The sequence below is a fragment of the Anopheles maculipalpis genome, chromosome 3RL, assembly GCF_943734695.1.
Source record: "Anopheles maculipalpis chromosome 3RL, idAnoMacuDA_375_x, whole genome shotgun sequence".
NCBI lineage: Eukaryota > Metazoa > Arthropoda > Insecta > Diptera > Culicidae > Anopheles > Anopheles maculipalpis.
Window position 1 is genome coordinate 35,791,624 of NC_064872.1, and position 18,461 is coordinate 35,810,084.

General features: G+C 44.1%; 1 protein-coding gene across 3 annotated transcripts in view; it reads right to left on the reverse strand.

Annotated features, from left to right (window-relative positions):
• Positions 1–17,758, reverse strand: part of LOC126565618 (profilin) — a 460,520-nt gene extending 442,762 nt beyond the window's left edge. For 2 of the 3 annotated variants that reach the window (XM_050222814.1, XM_050222813.1), the window contains exon 1: positions 17,589–17,722. In XM_050222814.1, coding sequence (XP_050078771.1) covers positions 17,589–17,699 — 111 coding nt within the window. In that variant the 5' untranslated portion in view covers positions 17,700–17,722. Of the gene's footprint in view, positions 1–17,588 lie in introns of all 3 variants that reach the window. The other variant, XM_050222812.1, reaches the window with a different exon arrangement.
• Between the last annotated feature and the right edge of the window lie 703 nt (positions 17,759–18,461).

Here is an 18,461-nt window from a genome sequence, read left to right on the forward strand (position 1 = left end):
TGTCAACCTGTACCTCAATTTGTAACATATGTTTTTTGAATGTAGCAAACCATTTCCATAAAAATCCCCTTTTGTAACACTTCTCGACAAAATCGCATTTTAAGAATTAATCATGCTTAATTTCCATACCCACATCCTCCCGCAAATGTATCAACAGGACACAATAAATAAAATTCAACCCCAATATGTTCTTCTTGTTGAGGCGAACAGAGGTTCACGCGCTGCATCAATTATTGTCCCTGAATATAGAGACAGAAACACACACACCGACTATATGTGGGATGTGGTAAGGGAGGCGCACCTCTCCTTCTATCCTGATTCTAGGCCAAATTTCGATTGACATAGTTTTAAAAATAGCATTAATACACTCATGATGCAAAGTATGCGGTTACACAAATGTATGTCCCTCGAGAGACCTCACTGAAGGACGACATCACTCTTTCGGACGGGGTCTGCTAATTAAAATGCCATGTAGAAGAGACGTTCAGTGGACAACGGGAACCAACAATCTTGCAAATTTCACACAAGAATATAGCAAAACGGGTGTTACAACTTCAACTAGCAAAGACAAGTCGTCATTTGTTGTCTTTGTGCAATAAAGCCGGAAGAAATTTAAATAAGCAACTGAAAAGTAAATTCCTAATCCAAACGAATTACACGTGCTGATCGGCATCAACTCCCCTAACAGGTATCATGAAACTTTAAACCTGTCCAGCACCCAAAGACACTTCCATTTCTTATAAATGGCCACACAAGAGACACACTCATGTGCTAAAAGCCGTAACCAAAGCGCACACATTAGTGGCTAAATGTTGCGAATTGTAACGGAAGCATGCCTAACGAACTGTAACAGACGGGTGGTGGTGGTAGATGTGGCGCACAATTACATTTGTTTTACCTTGCTCAACGCGAATAAGTGTAACACCACGGAAAACGAGAGACAGCGCGCGTTGCCATACAAAAAATGGAAGAAGAAATTGCTTACGAATGATATCTTTTTTAACCACTTCGACGCCGCTTATCGCAGCTTAACCTTTGTGAATTGGGCTTCTCCGATTCATTCCGTATTTTGTCACCCTTTTTGCACGGATTTTCACCGTCTTCATGACTTTAGTTTAGGACTCATACGAACGTTTAAATTAAACGCCACGTATATACCGTACACGTGGCGCATACAACAAGCTCCGGATCGCGTTACAACCAAGACCAAAAGAAAGGCACAGAAGAGAGGAGGAGTTCAGCCGCATATTTGTGAACGTTATAAAATTATTACCGTTTTAGTACCCGATAATCAGAAAGGTGCGCACGGACACGCGGTTTCGGTTGCTTAAAACGACATTCATATACCGCGTCGAGCGTCGTGAACCGTTTGGTTGCACACGATACACATACACACACTTCGTTTTTCATACTCTCCCGTATTGGAGGACGGTTGATATCTTCGAAGTTCCACAACTCGTAGGAGGACTCGTGTGGTGTGCGCGCCTCAGTGGCGTGAAAGAAAGTGGGAAGAATCAGCGCGAATGTTATTTTTAACAGCAATCTTTCCCCTCAATTCTTAAATCTGTGCCGCCGCCGTGCGTTGTCGTGTCTTACTACCACGCAGTTTTTTGAAAATGCGTTCCGCCAGCATTTGGGGTTTTCTTTATCGGTCTCTGGTATGAAATTTTTTTTTTGCGATACAATTCCTTTAAGACTTCCCCTCAATGATTCAGTTTGCTGGGCGAAAAACCCAACTCTTAATACTATTTCTCCGTAACATTATGCGCCAAGTCATCAGCTTTTGCCCTCATTGCTGCTTTCATCTTCATCTTCAAAGCATATAAAACTCATACTCATGGAGCTTCTTGTTTTGTTGCTATCGGATTACGGAGGTCGTTCAAGGGCATAACAAACATCTACACAAACCAACGCACGAGGAGGAGGAATGGTATTTGATAAAAAAAAAAGTGATGTTTGACACAACCCCATCGCACAACCATTTGTTGCAATGAAATTTTGCTCAATCAAAGCATCCAAATCAAAGCTGATTCGCGTAAACAATGTGGCGACAGGGGGTACGAGATGCGCGTTGGCAACCCGTAAAACCCGGGCTTCCGATCCTTTAAACCCGACGACAGAGACACGTCTCTGTATAACCGTCAACTCGAGGGAGCTGCACGCTCTCTTCATCGTTAATCATATCTTGATCCTATAACGAGAGCATTGCGTTCCATCATCCACAACAGCCAAACTCCTGCTCCAACAGCCAAACCAGAGGAAGGAGAAAAACTGGAAGATGATCACACGCGAAGAAGTGTAACGGGGAGTGAGAGAGAGAGAATGGGTAATAACTTTCACCTCATTCCGTATTCGGTCAACGGATGTCTCGCAAACAAGAGTTATATTTTACTGACTGAAAAAGGCGTATAGGAGTGGGTCTGAGGTTACTTTTACTTTCTAGTGGCCGAAGTTGAATATACCCTTCTCCAAACTGTGAACTCCATGCGAGAAGGAAAGGAAATCATAACGAAAATTATTCGAATCGAACGATATTTCGTTAATTTAATAACTTACGTTAACAATGAATACCTTCTTTTGCTTGTTAATTATTGTGGATAATGTACTAAATCTAATGGCATGGAAGGAGGCAACATCTCCTAAGCTGGACACGAGTAGTTCCCACCATTATTCCAGCCACATCTTTGATATATCTATATTTAGTCATGTTTGTTTCATACACCCCACAGAACACCACGATCTTCATGATTCTAAGAACGAAAAACCTGAACCTAACCTACGACATAAGGGAACCAAACACATACAGAAGAGATCGATCACTATCGTGATTGGTACGTACGACAAGTACTGGCCTGAATCGTAACCCACTATTACGGCAAGGCAAAGTCACCAGTGCTACATTCTACTTACACACCTCAAACCCACCACCACCCTGTATGTCTCTTCTCACCGTGGGTTGGACAAAATAGGATTTAAACATCAGAGCCGCGCGCGCACAAAATAAAGCGCCACGGGCACAACATTTAAACCATCTTATAACCGAAGAAGGGGTCCACGATCACCCCTACCTAGCTTTCGTGTGACTCGGCGGAGTTGGTTGAGGTTTAGTGGGATAGAGAAAACGAGTCAGAGACCTCCACCGACGACGAGACGAGTTCTGAATCATCGTCACCACACACCAAGCGGTGATCGAGCCCGAGAGCTCTCTCGGTGCGACTACACACTCTGCCCAAATCTGGTAATATCGCGCGGGTAATGAAACGTGCTTTAAAAAGCTGGTGACGTTGGAGACGGTTGGTGGTGTTGATAGTCGCACATTTTTTACCTTTTAAGTAGCTAATTTTTCATTGCCGGTGAAGACTTTTCCATTTCCCTTCCTTCCTTCACCATCGTTTACGGGTGGCTGCTGGTTGGGTGCTTGAAATGGACTGATGAACACACAACGCAAGGAACAAATTACCGGACTGATGACGTCCATCGATCGTGGAAACACACGACCAGCCCGATAAAGTCAGCGTGTGCAAAGAAAACCAACCATTCAGCCTATTTATGGCTACTCCGAACAAGCGCAGCTCTTCTTGCACATTTTGCCACATGATCTCTCTTCCAAACAAAACTCTTCGGATGCTGTTTCACTCACCCCTCCCTCCGTCCCAGCTTTTTCTAGGACTAAACCGCATGCAAAACCGTAACTTCCACCGTACGCAGTAGTGTACGCGTCTAAAATTAGCAATCGTAACGAAATTGGCACGCTTCGAAAAGATCCAAAGAAAACACAACCCGCTGATGATGCGGATAGGTCGTGTAACAGCATCCAAACCAGGAGGTGGCAAAACCTTCTGTGAAGATGAAAACACTGATCTCGCACACAACACTTCGTACGATTGTTGTGAAGGTCATCGGCATCGGGCTGAAGAAAGCGCAGACCGAATTCCTGTGACCAAAACGGACTTGACTGAAGTTGGTCGTTTGATAGATGTTTGCGAGCGAGAGTACGTACGCAACGTTGGGAACCAAAAATGGGATAATGATTGGCCCCCCAAGGGAGGGCTTGGGGGGGGGGGGGGGAGGATCTCTCGCAACGGTGAAGGCATTCGAACCATCCGAACCATGTGTAATCGACATTCCATCTCATTTTTTTTTTCCTTTAAGGATAGACTTTAGAGTTGGAAGATCGCATCAGAGAAAAAACAAACTTTCGGGGACTTCAACTTTCGCCAAATTCCAAACAGTCCTTTTTTTACTTTTACAAACGAGATTTGCTTCAAATTCTTTCCAACGCTTCTACAACAAAAAAGGATAGATTTTGCCAAATCATCAGCGTAATCCACTAATCCGTTTCTACTTTTAGGACCCAAATAAAACCAAATATTTGATCGTCTAAACGTGCGCACTAAATTTAAACCCAACATTTAAAGTCATTCCCATAGCCTTTTATCTCTTTTCTCCAACTATTTTTTCGCATGATGATGCGATGTTCAAATTCAACAAACTCTCCTCCTCCTTCGAGTGCGTTTTTGTGTGACTTGAACAAATTGGAGCGTAACGGACCAGCGGCAAGACTGACTGCTGCTTCATGATATCATATTTCTACGATTGCCTGCCTCGCTACCACGATGTTAAGATGATGATTGTGCGCTGTTGAGGTGGCTCTTTCGCCGGCCGGAAAGTCGAAAACGAAGGATATAGAGAGCTTCACCTCGGAACCCGGCTACCCGGGCGCACTTGGTATCCAAACCGCCAAAGCCTCCAAAAAGCCAACTTACCACACCGCAACGCATCATATCGTGTGGACGTCTCGTTCCGGGCAATTAAGTTCGATTTGGGCCAACGACTTTGCCAGTACATCACACTGCTGGCTCTTAGTGCGCGTTGGGGCGCGTTCGAATGTTCTTTTTTTCGGAAGGAATGGGATATCTTGTATTCGACTTGCCAGCCATGCCTCTATGAATCATAACCACCTTCACCTTGCGAAAAAGGTATAGTCAACATTTCCCCCACCTAACCAAGGGTCACTTTCATGCTTCACTTTCGCAACCATAGACCTTCTCTCTCCCAAAAAAACGAACCCAGAAAACAGCAGGACTTTCTATATTCTCTGCCTCCAGTCCTCCTTGGTCAGTCTTTGGTCGCTTTTGATCTGGTCGCTATCTTCTTACGGTTGATTCAAACATCTCTGTTTGAACGACTATTCAATGACCTTCCCCTCTAAAAACTCCCGTCGTTCGTGACACCATTTCTAGCCCAACAACCAGTAGATGTGGTGCGCATTCATCAACAATCTCGCCCCTTCAAAAAATGTACTCTGCTCTTTCCACTTTCTAGCGATAATGAGTTAAAAACGCCGGTGAAGTAAACCAAAAGGAAATCGCAGCCATCCAAACAACAGGCCGCGGCATGCCGACGATTCCGACTGCGGAGGCACTTGACCGTTTCACGATGAACCAAAAAATGGAGGTTGTGTGGCTATATAAACCAAATCTGCCCGACTCGACGGTGGCTTCGAAACGGGTTAAACCAAAATAAATAAAATTCAATCTTTCCAACCATTCCCTACCCCGTCGTATCACACACAATCAGCGATTCAATGCCCGGGTTCATAAGAGGTAAATAAAATTGAACCAAAAAAAAAAGCCTTAAAAAGCGAACAAGACATGAAAAATGCCGATTCAGTGCGAGACACATAAGGTGGTGGAGCAGTATTTGCCAGCTTTGCGCATTTTAACATTTTCATTCAGCCAGCAAACACATACAGTACACCGCCACAGAGAGAGTGTATTATTTTGTAATAATTTTATATAAATTGCGCACACAAAAACGCGGTTGGAATTTAGCAACGCCGTCACAGGAAATGAACGCACACCCTTATTTAATAACCCCCCCGTCTGTTTTTCCTTTCCTTTTCCTCATTTACTTTTCCTTCACACACGTGTTTGCTGTCACGCGGAATAAACCCAAGTCCACAGAAAGTGGGGAAAAAAAGAAACGTTTATCACTTAGCAGCTGCTACCAGTGCGCTATTTCCCAAACCTATTTTCACCAGAAGGATGACCAGCACCAAGGAAAAAAACGGATGAGTTGTCTTTTTAAACCATTTAATCAATTATCACATCATTAGTGCAACAACTACAACGCAAACGTCCACACCACACAGCAGAAAAAAAAAAACAAACAAGAACAGAAGCATTGCACAGCAGAGCATCGCCCATGGCAATTCCCTGCTGTCCGTGTCCAGCAGCAAAAAGAAGAGAAAAAGTTGGAAACCCATTTTCCGTATCATTAGCGAAGGAATCGTTCCCTCAACGAGTATGACTTCTTAATGGGTATCAACCACCGTTAACGGATGAAGGAATGTACGCCACTAGTACAGTAGGATGAGGTCCAAACTAATCAACCATTGCCACTGCAGCACTCATACAATGCACGCACAAGCCAGGAGGCGGCCACGCTAAAATCACAACCGACAAAGAAACGGGAAGAAAATGCAACCGTTCGGACGGGAACTGTCTTTTTGGAATGTGAAGAGCGAAACTCACCAGACCGAGGGAATAAATTTGGTTTCATGTTTCGACTACCATTGCGTCGGCTTTCCCCCCGGAGACTGCAATTGAGACACACTGTTTTTCTTCGAAATCTCGAGTTGTTGAGCATGAAACATAAAAAGTTTCCTAAATAAAATCTAAAAAGATATCTAACGGCTATGCGAGCAATAAGCGTAAAAAAATCATTCCTGCTCACTACTGGTTGTATGATAAACAGCAAAGAATTTTCACTAAATATAGACCTGAATCATAAAGAAAAAAAACCTTCATCTGCTTTAACGATTCCTCCTAATCGTACATCACACCAGCACCCTCCGATGATGACTAATCAAACCCCTCTCGTCGAATGTCTCATTCGCTGCCCTGTCCCGCCATTACGTCATCTACCGGATTCGAAAGGTGCAACAACAACGCGTCACGATGCGCAAAAGCTTTTACAGATCGAAAATTGTAAGATACGGGTCGAAATCGAACCATTATCTACCTTTTTTATCTACTCGCACAACGCTCCTCGCACTGCGCGTGCTATTACCATTCTAAGAATATGCCACTAACTATTAGCCAACGACCCTATGGTTTCTCGTATGTGGTGTTTGTATCTAACCCTCAAAAAATGTGTGACAAAAAATAGAAACTTGATTTCGCCACAATTCTGCTAACGAGTCCTAGTCGCAGCAACGGAATCCGGGTTGGAGGGTACAAGGAAGGTTTCAGAATTTGTGGTGTACGTCATTCCGATTCTGCTTGTGCGCGCCCGCCGTGTGGTTTCACTTTCGTTCGATCGATCAATCATCGATCGTTGATCTTTGTGGGTTTGTGGGGAAGAAAATGAAGCTCCTAAAATGAAGAAGAAAATTTGCATGACATTTAACCACCCAAGTAACGAGCTGGCTGTGTGCTCACCGGTCGAATACTGCGCTGTGGGCACTGTGGGCCAGAAAATAAATATAATTCACCGTAACAATCAACACTGTACGCTAATTGATTAAAACTTCCATTATATTTCTGCTAAAAGGCACGCAAATCGAACTTGAAAACTAGTCAGCAAAGCTAATTTGTATATCTTTAAACATTACGATCATAATGATGATGATGATGATGCGTGTTTGCGATATTAATACCATCGTTTTGCTCGCGGGCGGTGCTCCATGCTCCATGTGGTTTAGCAACAAAACGTGATATTGCAACTGCACACAACTCAACCCCTACCCAACATATCAAGCGGACATGTGACGCGCGCCACGAGCACACACAATTTAGCCGAGAGAGACACGTCCAAATGTCCCAACTAAGGTAAGGTATTGTAAAGTCTCGTTATCTGGTTTTCTATACCCGGTCCTCTTTAAGGCTTTCTTTCTTCCCCCCGTCTCTGACACTTCACTTGCGCTCCGTGTCCCTCTCTTGGGCCAACTTGAATTTTAGCCAACGTAGAGAGAAGTAACAACCGTTTTATATTCCAAAAGTGGTTCTCTGTCCAACTTTATCTTACCCCTTCGGATATGAGCGATGCAACAACTTCTGCTTCATCGGTGTACGCGCAGGGTCCCCCCCACACGTCTCCATGATTTTCTTTCGTTCGCCTTCCAAAGGCGCACACACTTCGGGTGACACATCACCTCAACCCAAACAACAGAACCAGCGGCAAGCAAGTCTTCCGTGCTTTTGTGTCCCACCGGAAAACACCGGTCCAACCAGTTCCGCGTGAAGAGGAATGGTGACAACAGCAAGAACAAGAAAACCCTCGCGATACTGAGCTCCTTCTGGTACAGTAGAGGCAGCAGTCAGACACCGAAGTAGACAGCGAAACGCGTGCGTCCGGTTTTCTCATTTGAACGGATTGAATTTAAAAATGCACACCATTGGGACATGCTCTTCGTCGTTTGTATCTTGCTGATGTTGTGCCCAGGAATAGCATACTCGCGTCTTCATAAGTTGGAGCAGGTTAATGCTGCAGGGAATCGGTAACTAATTGGTGATGTTTTAGTGGCCCTAGTGTGTCGCTTCACAAACTGATGATATCACAAGGCAAAAAAACAATTTGAGAAGTAATCTTTCCTCTTATTTATCTAGAAATACATACGACGCAATCTCGTCTACATTTTCAACTTGCTAAAATCACGTACAAGGTCAAACGGTTTGCAACCCCGCGTTTTATTGTATCTACCATCCGTAAACGGACTAATTGAGAACTCAATAAAACTCCAACCCTGTGTATATGTTTGTTAATGACACGCTTCCCTAACATCACAATCTCTCCTCACACCAAACCCATCAGAACAACGATCAACCTAGACGAAACACGACGCGGCTCGATGAGACATTAGTCTTCTTGAGGCGCGCGTCTAGCACACGCGCAGTCCCCGTCGTAATTATTCAAACATCTATGCATGCATAGCGCATTATTAATCGTCCTGATCCGTGCCGTTGTTGATGATGACACGATCGCCATCGCCATGTTTGTCACTTGCACAACACATCATCCTCTCTAGTGATGATTCTTCCCCTCGTCATGGAAACCTCCCTTCTGCAATCATAACCTGCTAATCAATATGCTACGTTAAGGCTCACTCACATCTCTTTATTAAAATGGCAAACACGCGACACCTTTGTTGTGCACAAACCTGTCTGAATACTTCTTCGCCTTGCTCCATGAAGGTCAACGAGTATCGAGAGCGCTAGGAATCAAGTGAGAATTGATGATAAATTTCAACAACCATTAAAACATTGAAGGGATAGTTGCTCATTGGAATCAGTGTTTTCCTTTAGATCAACGCTTCCCAAACATATATTGAATGAACCAGATAGATCAAATAGTGTACAAAAGTGAGTCCCAAGCTAGTTACCAACATTTTATTACGACCCCTATGCAACATGTATCATCATAGACGATTGATTGCACATCCAAATTATACCTCCATAATAGCACTTACCGCTCATCCCGAGAGATAAAATGCTTTAATAATCCCTGCATTCCTTTCCGCCGGGAGCCAGCAGTAATAGTCGTCTTTGTGAGTACATCTGTCCAGACAAATGCAGTACAAAACTCGACAACAGAAACCCAATTCAAGTGCACATACAACAAACAAGTGTGACATTACAACCATCAACGCGTTTGTTCTCTCGAATAAACATAGGACGGTGACGTTGGGTACAAAATAGTTATCAGTCGCCCTTCATACTGCTGCTGCCTCCCTCCGGCTGCCTACAGAAAACCGATAGCGTAGTGACAACAAGTGCACTAATACTGCTGGCATTGGTACCGCGAGAACACAGAGAGAACGGCCATTCCTCAACCCGGTTTACATTACTTAACAACGGTTTGGCTGGTTTGCTGATGCTGGCTTTTATTGTGTTTATCCATGTTTTCACCCTAAAGCTAGTGGGGGCCTGGGGATGCACCTCCACGTTTTCCTCCTTCGTAAGTCATGCTGCTTACTGTCGCGACGGCACAACATTGACTATAGCTCTCGCTAGCTCTGTTTCAATTGCGCGTCTCCGTCTCGCTTGTATAGTGTCTCCCGGTTTGCACAGCTGATGTATGTAAGTACATGCGGGTATGGTGGTGGACCATTCACAATGTCCCTTCTGGCTGTGTTTGTCCTCTCCACGCTAGGCACGTACTTCACCTTGACGCGACTGCGACTTCAGCAGAGAAAAACTGCGCCGACCTTGCCCAAGGGTAATTGGATTTCCTGTGAAATTTAGAAATGTGCCTAGTCTTCCCCTTCAAGCCCTTCAAGAGGTTCATTTGCTCATGCTTCTGGGGGCCCTATCTACACACACACACACAAGAATGTCGATAGAAACAAAAGTTGGAGTAAAATATTAGAATCAATGTACGGTGGTCATAAGCTAAAGACAGCTGAAAGACAATCCTCATTCGACGTCACCACCACCTACAGTCTCGATTCTCGCGGTTTCGTCATGGAAATGATACAAAAAAAAACTGAACACGCGATTCCAAAACCAGCCCCCTTTCACATTCATTGATGGATCTTGTTTGCTATTCCTTCTAGCCATTAAAAATAGCTAGACAGCACAGTGCACACCTAGCACGCGCCTCTCACCCAACAACTACTACATTTGTCAAGGAAACCATCCAGCCAGCTTGAAGGCGACGACTTCGACGACTCTGGGGCTACAATCGCACGGCGTTCTGCGAGTAGGTAACCTTCGCACAACTATGACCTTCACCTACTCTTTCTCTCTCTCTCTCTCTCAACGGGGCGCCTTTATTGTGTGCCAACAGCCAAAGGAAACAGTTTCGAGTCGTAAGCGGCTCCATGCAAGGGTGTGCAGCAGCACAGAAGTGCAACATCGATGTGTGCCATGAACACATTGACCCGTTTTAAAGGCCAACACAGACTACACACTGCTGCCTGTCTGCCGATCCTATGACACATAAACCATCAACTGTCGGTTTTCGTCGATTATATTTGCAATTCGCTTTTACGACGACTGATGACCATGGGATGGTCCCCTGGACGATACAAAAAAAAAAGTTCATTCAAGGTTCAGAATTGACTACAAAATAGTGTGGAGAAGATTTGGAGGGTGTACATTTAGCTTATTTTGTTCATTTATTGCTTACAAAAACAAAACAAAAATCATTTGAAAACTTTCCTCATACTTTCTCATGAAGTTTTGTGAGGAAACTTTATATTCGAAGGGATCTTACGTAAACACAAATGATTCATGTTTCATCGTATTCCACCCCTCATCTAACTTTCTTTCGTTCGAGACTTGTTTTTTCGTATTTTTATACGACAGCGCATGATTGAAGATACCAAAACAAACTTCAAAAGCCACATTGGATACGCCGATTAAAACGTAGCTTTGTCTCCTCATAGTATATGCCTCCGCCACATCATGATCTCATCCATTAACCATAATATTACATCGGAAAAGAAAAGACAAACCGGATTCGAACTGAGTTCGAATATTTATGAGCCCTTCCATCCGCATCTCATCGCGCCACCCCTGTATCCCTTAAACTGATGTCTCACTGACGCTTGAGTTTAAAGGAGGAATATTGTCGTCTTGCTTATAGAGAAACGGCGACCAATGCTACTAACCTTTGGCCCTCTCCACCCGCAGCCGAGCGACGACATCGAGCGTAACTTTATATATGAAAAGAAAATCGCCAATCACATACGTGTAGGGGCTGTTCTTTCTTTTTTTTGTGGCGATAAGTTTTGATAACTCTCGACACCACACACTAGCGCTAAAGCCGGGCTGTCAACTTTCTCTTTCCCTTTCTTCATTTCAGGGCCTCAAAACCACCCCATCATCAAGATCCTGGTGGAAGGTAATACTGTCTATCTACCCCAACAGTTCCGGGTTTGGGGCGTTGGCGAGTTACAGAGTTACAGAGTGAATTATTTACAATTTTAAGGCTCGCATTTTACTGATCACTACCAATAGTATCAAATGCTGTAAAATCGAGAGATCTTTTCTTGCTTCTTGGCCCGCTCTAACTCAAGAAACTCGTTCCAAAGCTGCAAACGATCGCTGACAGGTTCGATCCTGCCAACGAGACCTCGCCGTGCTCTATTTATGCCTCGGTAAGAAAGGGTCGGGGACTAGCACTTTTTCTATGAGGGCATGAATCCTACATCCTCGGCATCGTAGAGGTCTACTGGATGTATTCATGTGCGATATATATCGTGCATTTCGTGTGTTGATGAAGTCTTCTGATACGCAGGAGTTTGTGAAGTCCCCACTAGGTACTATTAATCCGAACATTGAGCCTCGAGAGCCTCGAATCGAGGGATAAATTCTACTATAAAAATCCAGCATGAGTCACTGGGCAATGCACTTAATTTGTTTCGTTCGTTTGCATTGATGTAGAGCTGCCATTCCCATATTTCAGAGGACAAATAGAACTTCTACAACATCGTCTAATACTCCCTACGAAAACGAAATTCTTTCAACAACACACGTTCCTCCATCATTAGTCACTTTTTGGTAAATTAAATATTAGACTTGTGCGTTTGTTGAAGACGGTGAAAAATTATCCTTCACCCAAATACTTGCCTCCCAGCCACAATCGGCTGGTGCTGCTGAGGGTCCACACATTGCTTGACACATTTTGTCCCATTTGTTTGCCTTTAGCAACTTTACTGTCATGCTTTACCATCCGACCAGTTCGGTCGACCATGATGTGTCGTGCACAATACGGACGTAAAATGTTCTAGTAAACAGACAGACAGCACGACTCCGCGGCACACATAGAAACACCACTATGATGCGCTTTTGCGAAAACGAAAAACGACTTCGTCAGGACGCAAAGCAAAACGCGAACTTTTGCCATTGGACGTCGGGGCGTCGTCCGTCAGCCGTTTGCCATTTCCGGCCACCACTAATTCATCGTTTCTTTTCTGAATCAACGTTTGACAAATTGACTGCGGCACATTGATGGGGGGGGGACCCGCTCCGCTCCAGTCGATAATGCTGGCACGTTCTTGTCAAGGGCGCTTTTGCTTACTTTTATTGCCTGCTTCAGCGCAATGGTGGACGACATGGTGCCGGAATCATTTCCCTTTTGTGTGGTGCCCCTTGATGGATCCGGTTGGAAATGGAGCTGGGTCCATACGTATTTCGCACATTCTCTGCTTTATCTCGGAAGGGGAAAGAAGGTTCTGCCATCATCAGAACCGGGAGTGTTCATGGTTCCTCACTCCGTGCGCTCATATTTATTCCATTGACGACAGACAGCCGGCAGTAATCGATCCACAAAATAAAAAAGCAATTTTTCTTCATGCTCAGGCGGGGTACGATAGCTCCGCGGTAGCCATATGATGTCCGGAGATCTGCTCGGCGTCTGTTTATGAGAAAATACTTGTCGAGTTTTCAATACATTGTGCTTTGCCTATACTTTTCGTTTTCCATTTTCCACAGGGCAGCAACAATTCCTAACGAGAACGTTCCTCAAACGAGTAGAGTGAGTGTGTTCCGTTCAACACACACCTAAATCAACAAACACTCCCGGTCCTATAGAGACACACAGAGTGCTGCTGGAGGCTCACTTAGAAGTAGTGGATCGGCATTTCATGCTACTCTCAAGATTCGAAACGAAATGGGCGGAAAATGCCTCATACAAAATGAAGCAAAAACAGAACAGAACAAACATGCTCCCGAAAGTACAGCAAACAAAAAGGCACCGGGAAGAGGCAAACACACACACACAAAATGAAGGAAATAAATTTGCTTACCATATGTTAGAACTCATTTAATCGCACCAAATAGGGTACTTGGCCCCATCACCGGTTGGGAAATGGAAAAAAAAAGCCAAGAAGGGTAAAGAGAGCAGGCAGCATGAGTCTCTTCCACACAAGATGCGTCTGGAATTGGTACGGAATCGTTGATCCACCCAGACTCGCAAGCAAGCTCTCGCGGGGTTCACTGCTAGCTACTCTTCCAAAGTAATTCCCGAAGAATCTTTTTTTTTTGGCGAAGGAAATGTGTGTTAGAAGATGCACACTTTTGAAACCCGTAATGAACAGTTAATGTTTGCTCTTCCCCTTTTCACGTGTGTTCCCAACGCTCTTAAGTCTTGTTTATAGGGAATTGAGACGCATACCGTACCAGGGCTTCTTCCGGCGTTAAGATGCAAATTTTTGAACACCTTTACTATAAGGAGAACCTTCTCTATCGCGATCCAAGCACTAGGGAAACTCTGACCGAGGGATTAGCATCTCGTCGTCTGTAGGCAAACGCACTTCTGTGATGCTATTAAGAAATAAAATTACTTTTGGGGGATTTTTGGTACTCTTTCTTACAACGGCTACAAGAGTTGACGTTTTCCTTCCACCTTAAATTTCCAGCATTTTACTTCTGAAATGCAAAACATGAGTAATGACATTAAAAACCACTTTCTCCTTAGTCCCATTCGGGGTGGAAAAGTACTTCCTTTTTCTAACGTTTGATAGGAACCATAGCAGGCACGGCCATTATGGAAACACTTCATTACCCTAATCGATCTATACTATGCTGTGTGCTTTAGATCGTGTCTCAAATTCTGTTTCTCCCTCCGGTGCATCAGCGGCTGTATTGGATGGGGAATATTCGCTGCAATCATATTACTTCGTTATAGCATTTATCAATCGTTTGGGAAGTTGAAAAACATGATAAATGTGTTGCTAGCTCTTACTTCCCCCCACGCAATGGTATGTATCAGATAAGGAACCCACAAAAAAACACAATAAGACCATGGAATTCAGCCACATCCACTCGTGAATCTACTCTTTTTTACAAATAATTTCAAAGCTTTGAAAAGACTTCTTTTAACTAGCAAAGTCTCGCATGACAAGCATGGAATATTGAGATTCTGAGAATATTGTCCGTGTGATTGTTTCGTGAACTATAAACTATTTACATTTGATGATAAATCATTGGTTTAAGTTTACAAAAATTGTATGGAATAGATTGCTCACGGACTACGAGCTGATATCGATTGACGATTAATTTCTTTTTCTTTACTTAACGATCTGCTAAGTAAGGGATCAGTAATGTCCGGCCTGCGATCCTTCGGTCAAACTACCTTAACTTTTATCCCTGTAAATAGCTTCAGTTTTTTTTTCTCTCCTGCTTGGGACCGTATCTGGACCACAGTTTCTGGAACATTCTGAGTCACGTGGTCGGATAGCCAGCCCTGCTATGGGGAAACGATTCTCAGCGCAGGAATCGATAACAAGTTCTCAAATGTCGAACTATTATTGAATCAGTATTTATGTTTTGTTATGTTTAAACGGGATAACGAATTTTCTTTTAAATGTAACGTCCCACCACATTCCACGGTGAGTCATCGCACAAGGGCCGATTCAAGCGGATTGTGTACCAACAACGATCAGTCAAGAGACGCCACCTAGATGGCACGCACGTACACATACACAAACATACACTCCAAATGCAAATAAATGACAGATGCTCCCATTATGTTCGCCGGGCGATGCGATATGGAACGATGGAAATACGGAACCGGATGAAGGACACGACTGAGAGACATAACAAAGGGCAACAAAGTAGCTGAGATGGGGTGTTGTGCTACCGACGAAACATACACACATTTGTCTCTATCACGAAAGCAGTTTCTGCCAACACCTTTCGGCCGGAGATAAGATAAACAAAACACGTACTGTTGGTTGCCCACCGAATGTCGTTGCAAAAAAAAGGGTGAGCATGGGATATGAGAAGATGACCGTTGGATGAACTTCAACCACCACATCAGAACGGCCTGCATAAATCTGGACCACCGATAGTAGAAGTACAATCGAATTTTGATCCTCTTCTTTAAAAATTCCTCCCTGATCCTACCTTCAACCCCCGGAAAGAAATACTACCCCAAAACCTCACCACTAACCCTCCCACACGCACACATACACAGAGTTCGACAATGCGCAGTCACTTCCAACAGCCGAAGTCAAGCATAAGCGGCGACGGCGGCGAACCGGTTTAAAATTCACCGGCATTTTTTGCCTTGCCTTTCTTTTCGCAATTGCGGAATATAGCACCACACACACATGGGCTCGCGCGCAGACATATTTTATGCTGTGGGCAACATTCGAATGTAGTGTGCGAGGAAACACAACGAAAAAAATCACCTTTTGCACATGCACTCGTTGCTAAGCATTGGTGTGAACGGGTGTGTGTGGTTGTGTGGTGGTGAATGTACCCACCGAGTATTGCGAAGTGTGTGTGCATGAAGCACTTTCACACCACCACACACAAAACACGCACTGCTCTTCGCAAAGCCATTTATCGTACGTGCACAATTAATACACACACACTGACAAACTCACCCCCCTTGAAGATGTGCAAAAAGTGAGCCAGCAAAGAAACGGTGAGAAATGCGCAGTCCCACAGGGGCACATATTTTGCGGCATGAATCATATTTTATTGAAAATGTGAGCAAAATATACATTCTGCAAAGAACGCATAGCAAGCATGGTAGTTTGCCGAAACAATGAGCAGCAGATACGGAAAAATCACACTGTTATCCACCGGGTGGGAGAACAATCGCCATTTTGAAAAACTGTACTGGTGAGCCGGCAAAGTTTGGTCTTCTTCTCACTCTGCTAAGAAAGCTGCAGTTGTGGTATCGCCTGCATGCGAAAATGTGCACTTTTCACAATGAAAAAGGGGCTGATTACTCATACTCAAATGGATAATCAAAGAAAACCCCTTTTCCTTTAGTAAATGCACAAGAATACGTGTAACAAAAGGCTTACACATACGTAATGCTGATAGATTTGTGAGTCACAGAGAGTATTCTCACTCACACGATGAGTAATCATATTCTCCTCAGCCCGTACGTACCATCACCGCAAGAGTACATTTACAACTAAATCCACACATCTTTTTCACCTCAAAAAACAGTGCATCAATTTTAGTTTCCAAAAATGCATCCATTCTCAAAAAGATATCGATATTCAGTCATCATCGCCCGCATCATCATCTTCTCATCACGGGTCACACCCTTTGATGAGAAGCAGCAACCAAGTCACAATACGCAACGTTCACTACGATTCTCATTCACGCCACCTTTCAACATGCTTTCTTGCTCTCTTTCGCACTAGCAATCCAGGCAAGCAAATCAAGCAACAGTACGTAAAGGAAAAAAATCCCTTTAGCGACACTTTTCTGCATGCGGGGCGTAGAGAGGGGGGAATTAAATTTGCTCTTTTCAAAAAAAAAAAGGAAACAATTCTCACTTTTCCTCTCACTTCTCACGCTTTGAGATACTTTTCTCCTTCACCGTACCCTACTGTGCCGTGACAAAAGTATTAGCGTTGGCGAGCAAAAAAAAATGCCGACAACATCCTTTTCATCCGCCGTTGGGCTGTTTGATCTTTTATCGTCCAGTTTTTTGTAACAATCAGACAAAAGTATGTTGCATTAACACACACACACACACGCGCGCACTTTTTTCCAGGGTTCACAATTCTTCGACTGTTGAAGCCACGCGAAACAAAGGATCACAAAATTTTACACACATACACAGAGAGAGAGAGAGAGAGAGAGAGAGAGAGAGAGAGAGAGACTTACCTCAAATCCTTCGGATTTGGCCCAAACTCCACCATCGTGACCGGCGATGGCTGCCTTCGAAACGCACTGCGAAGCGAGAAGCTGATTGTCGACGTAATCCTGCCAGCTCATTTTCTGTATGTAATTATAATTAACGCGTGCGTCTGAGTGCAAAAATTGCTTCTGGTGCTGCTGCTGCTGCTACTGCTTCCGGTTGCCGGGGATTCTTCTTCAGTATCCGGAAACTTCAATTTCTCTGCTTTTTTCGATATAGCTCAAAAGGGCTACTACGTATATTCTCTACTGCCTAAAATTTTACACTGCGAGAGAAAGGGTAAGAGATACAGAGATAGAGGGAGATCGATGATGCACCGCACCCCACAGTACAATCCAGACCCGTCGAAGAAACGAGAAAAAAAATACACGGAAACGAGGAAATGAACAATTAGACTACTGGAGACTGAGGGGTTTTTTTCACGCATAACAGAAAACAGGAAAATTTCTTAGGACGAAACAGTTTCGTGTCACAATTCGCGAAAAACACACGCCAGACGGACGGACCGTATTTGCCGGTTTTATACGCGCGCACACACACAGAGATTGACACACACACACGGTCCGCGTGGATGTTCTGGCTTGAGTTTCACAAGTAGTGGCGTAGTTGGTAACTTCGCAAAAATTGGAAATCCAACTCCCGCCTACTTCGAGAACGGAGTAACGTCTATATCTACCCGTTGCCAACCACACACCGCACAAGCCGACGCACAACCACGTTGGCTTTTCACAGATAGGATTTTAATCCAACGAAAAGATCACACACACCACTTTTTTGTTTTATCTCTCTACTGGAAAAGTCCAACGCTTGTTGCGATGGGTGTGTGGCCCTTCTGTTTT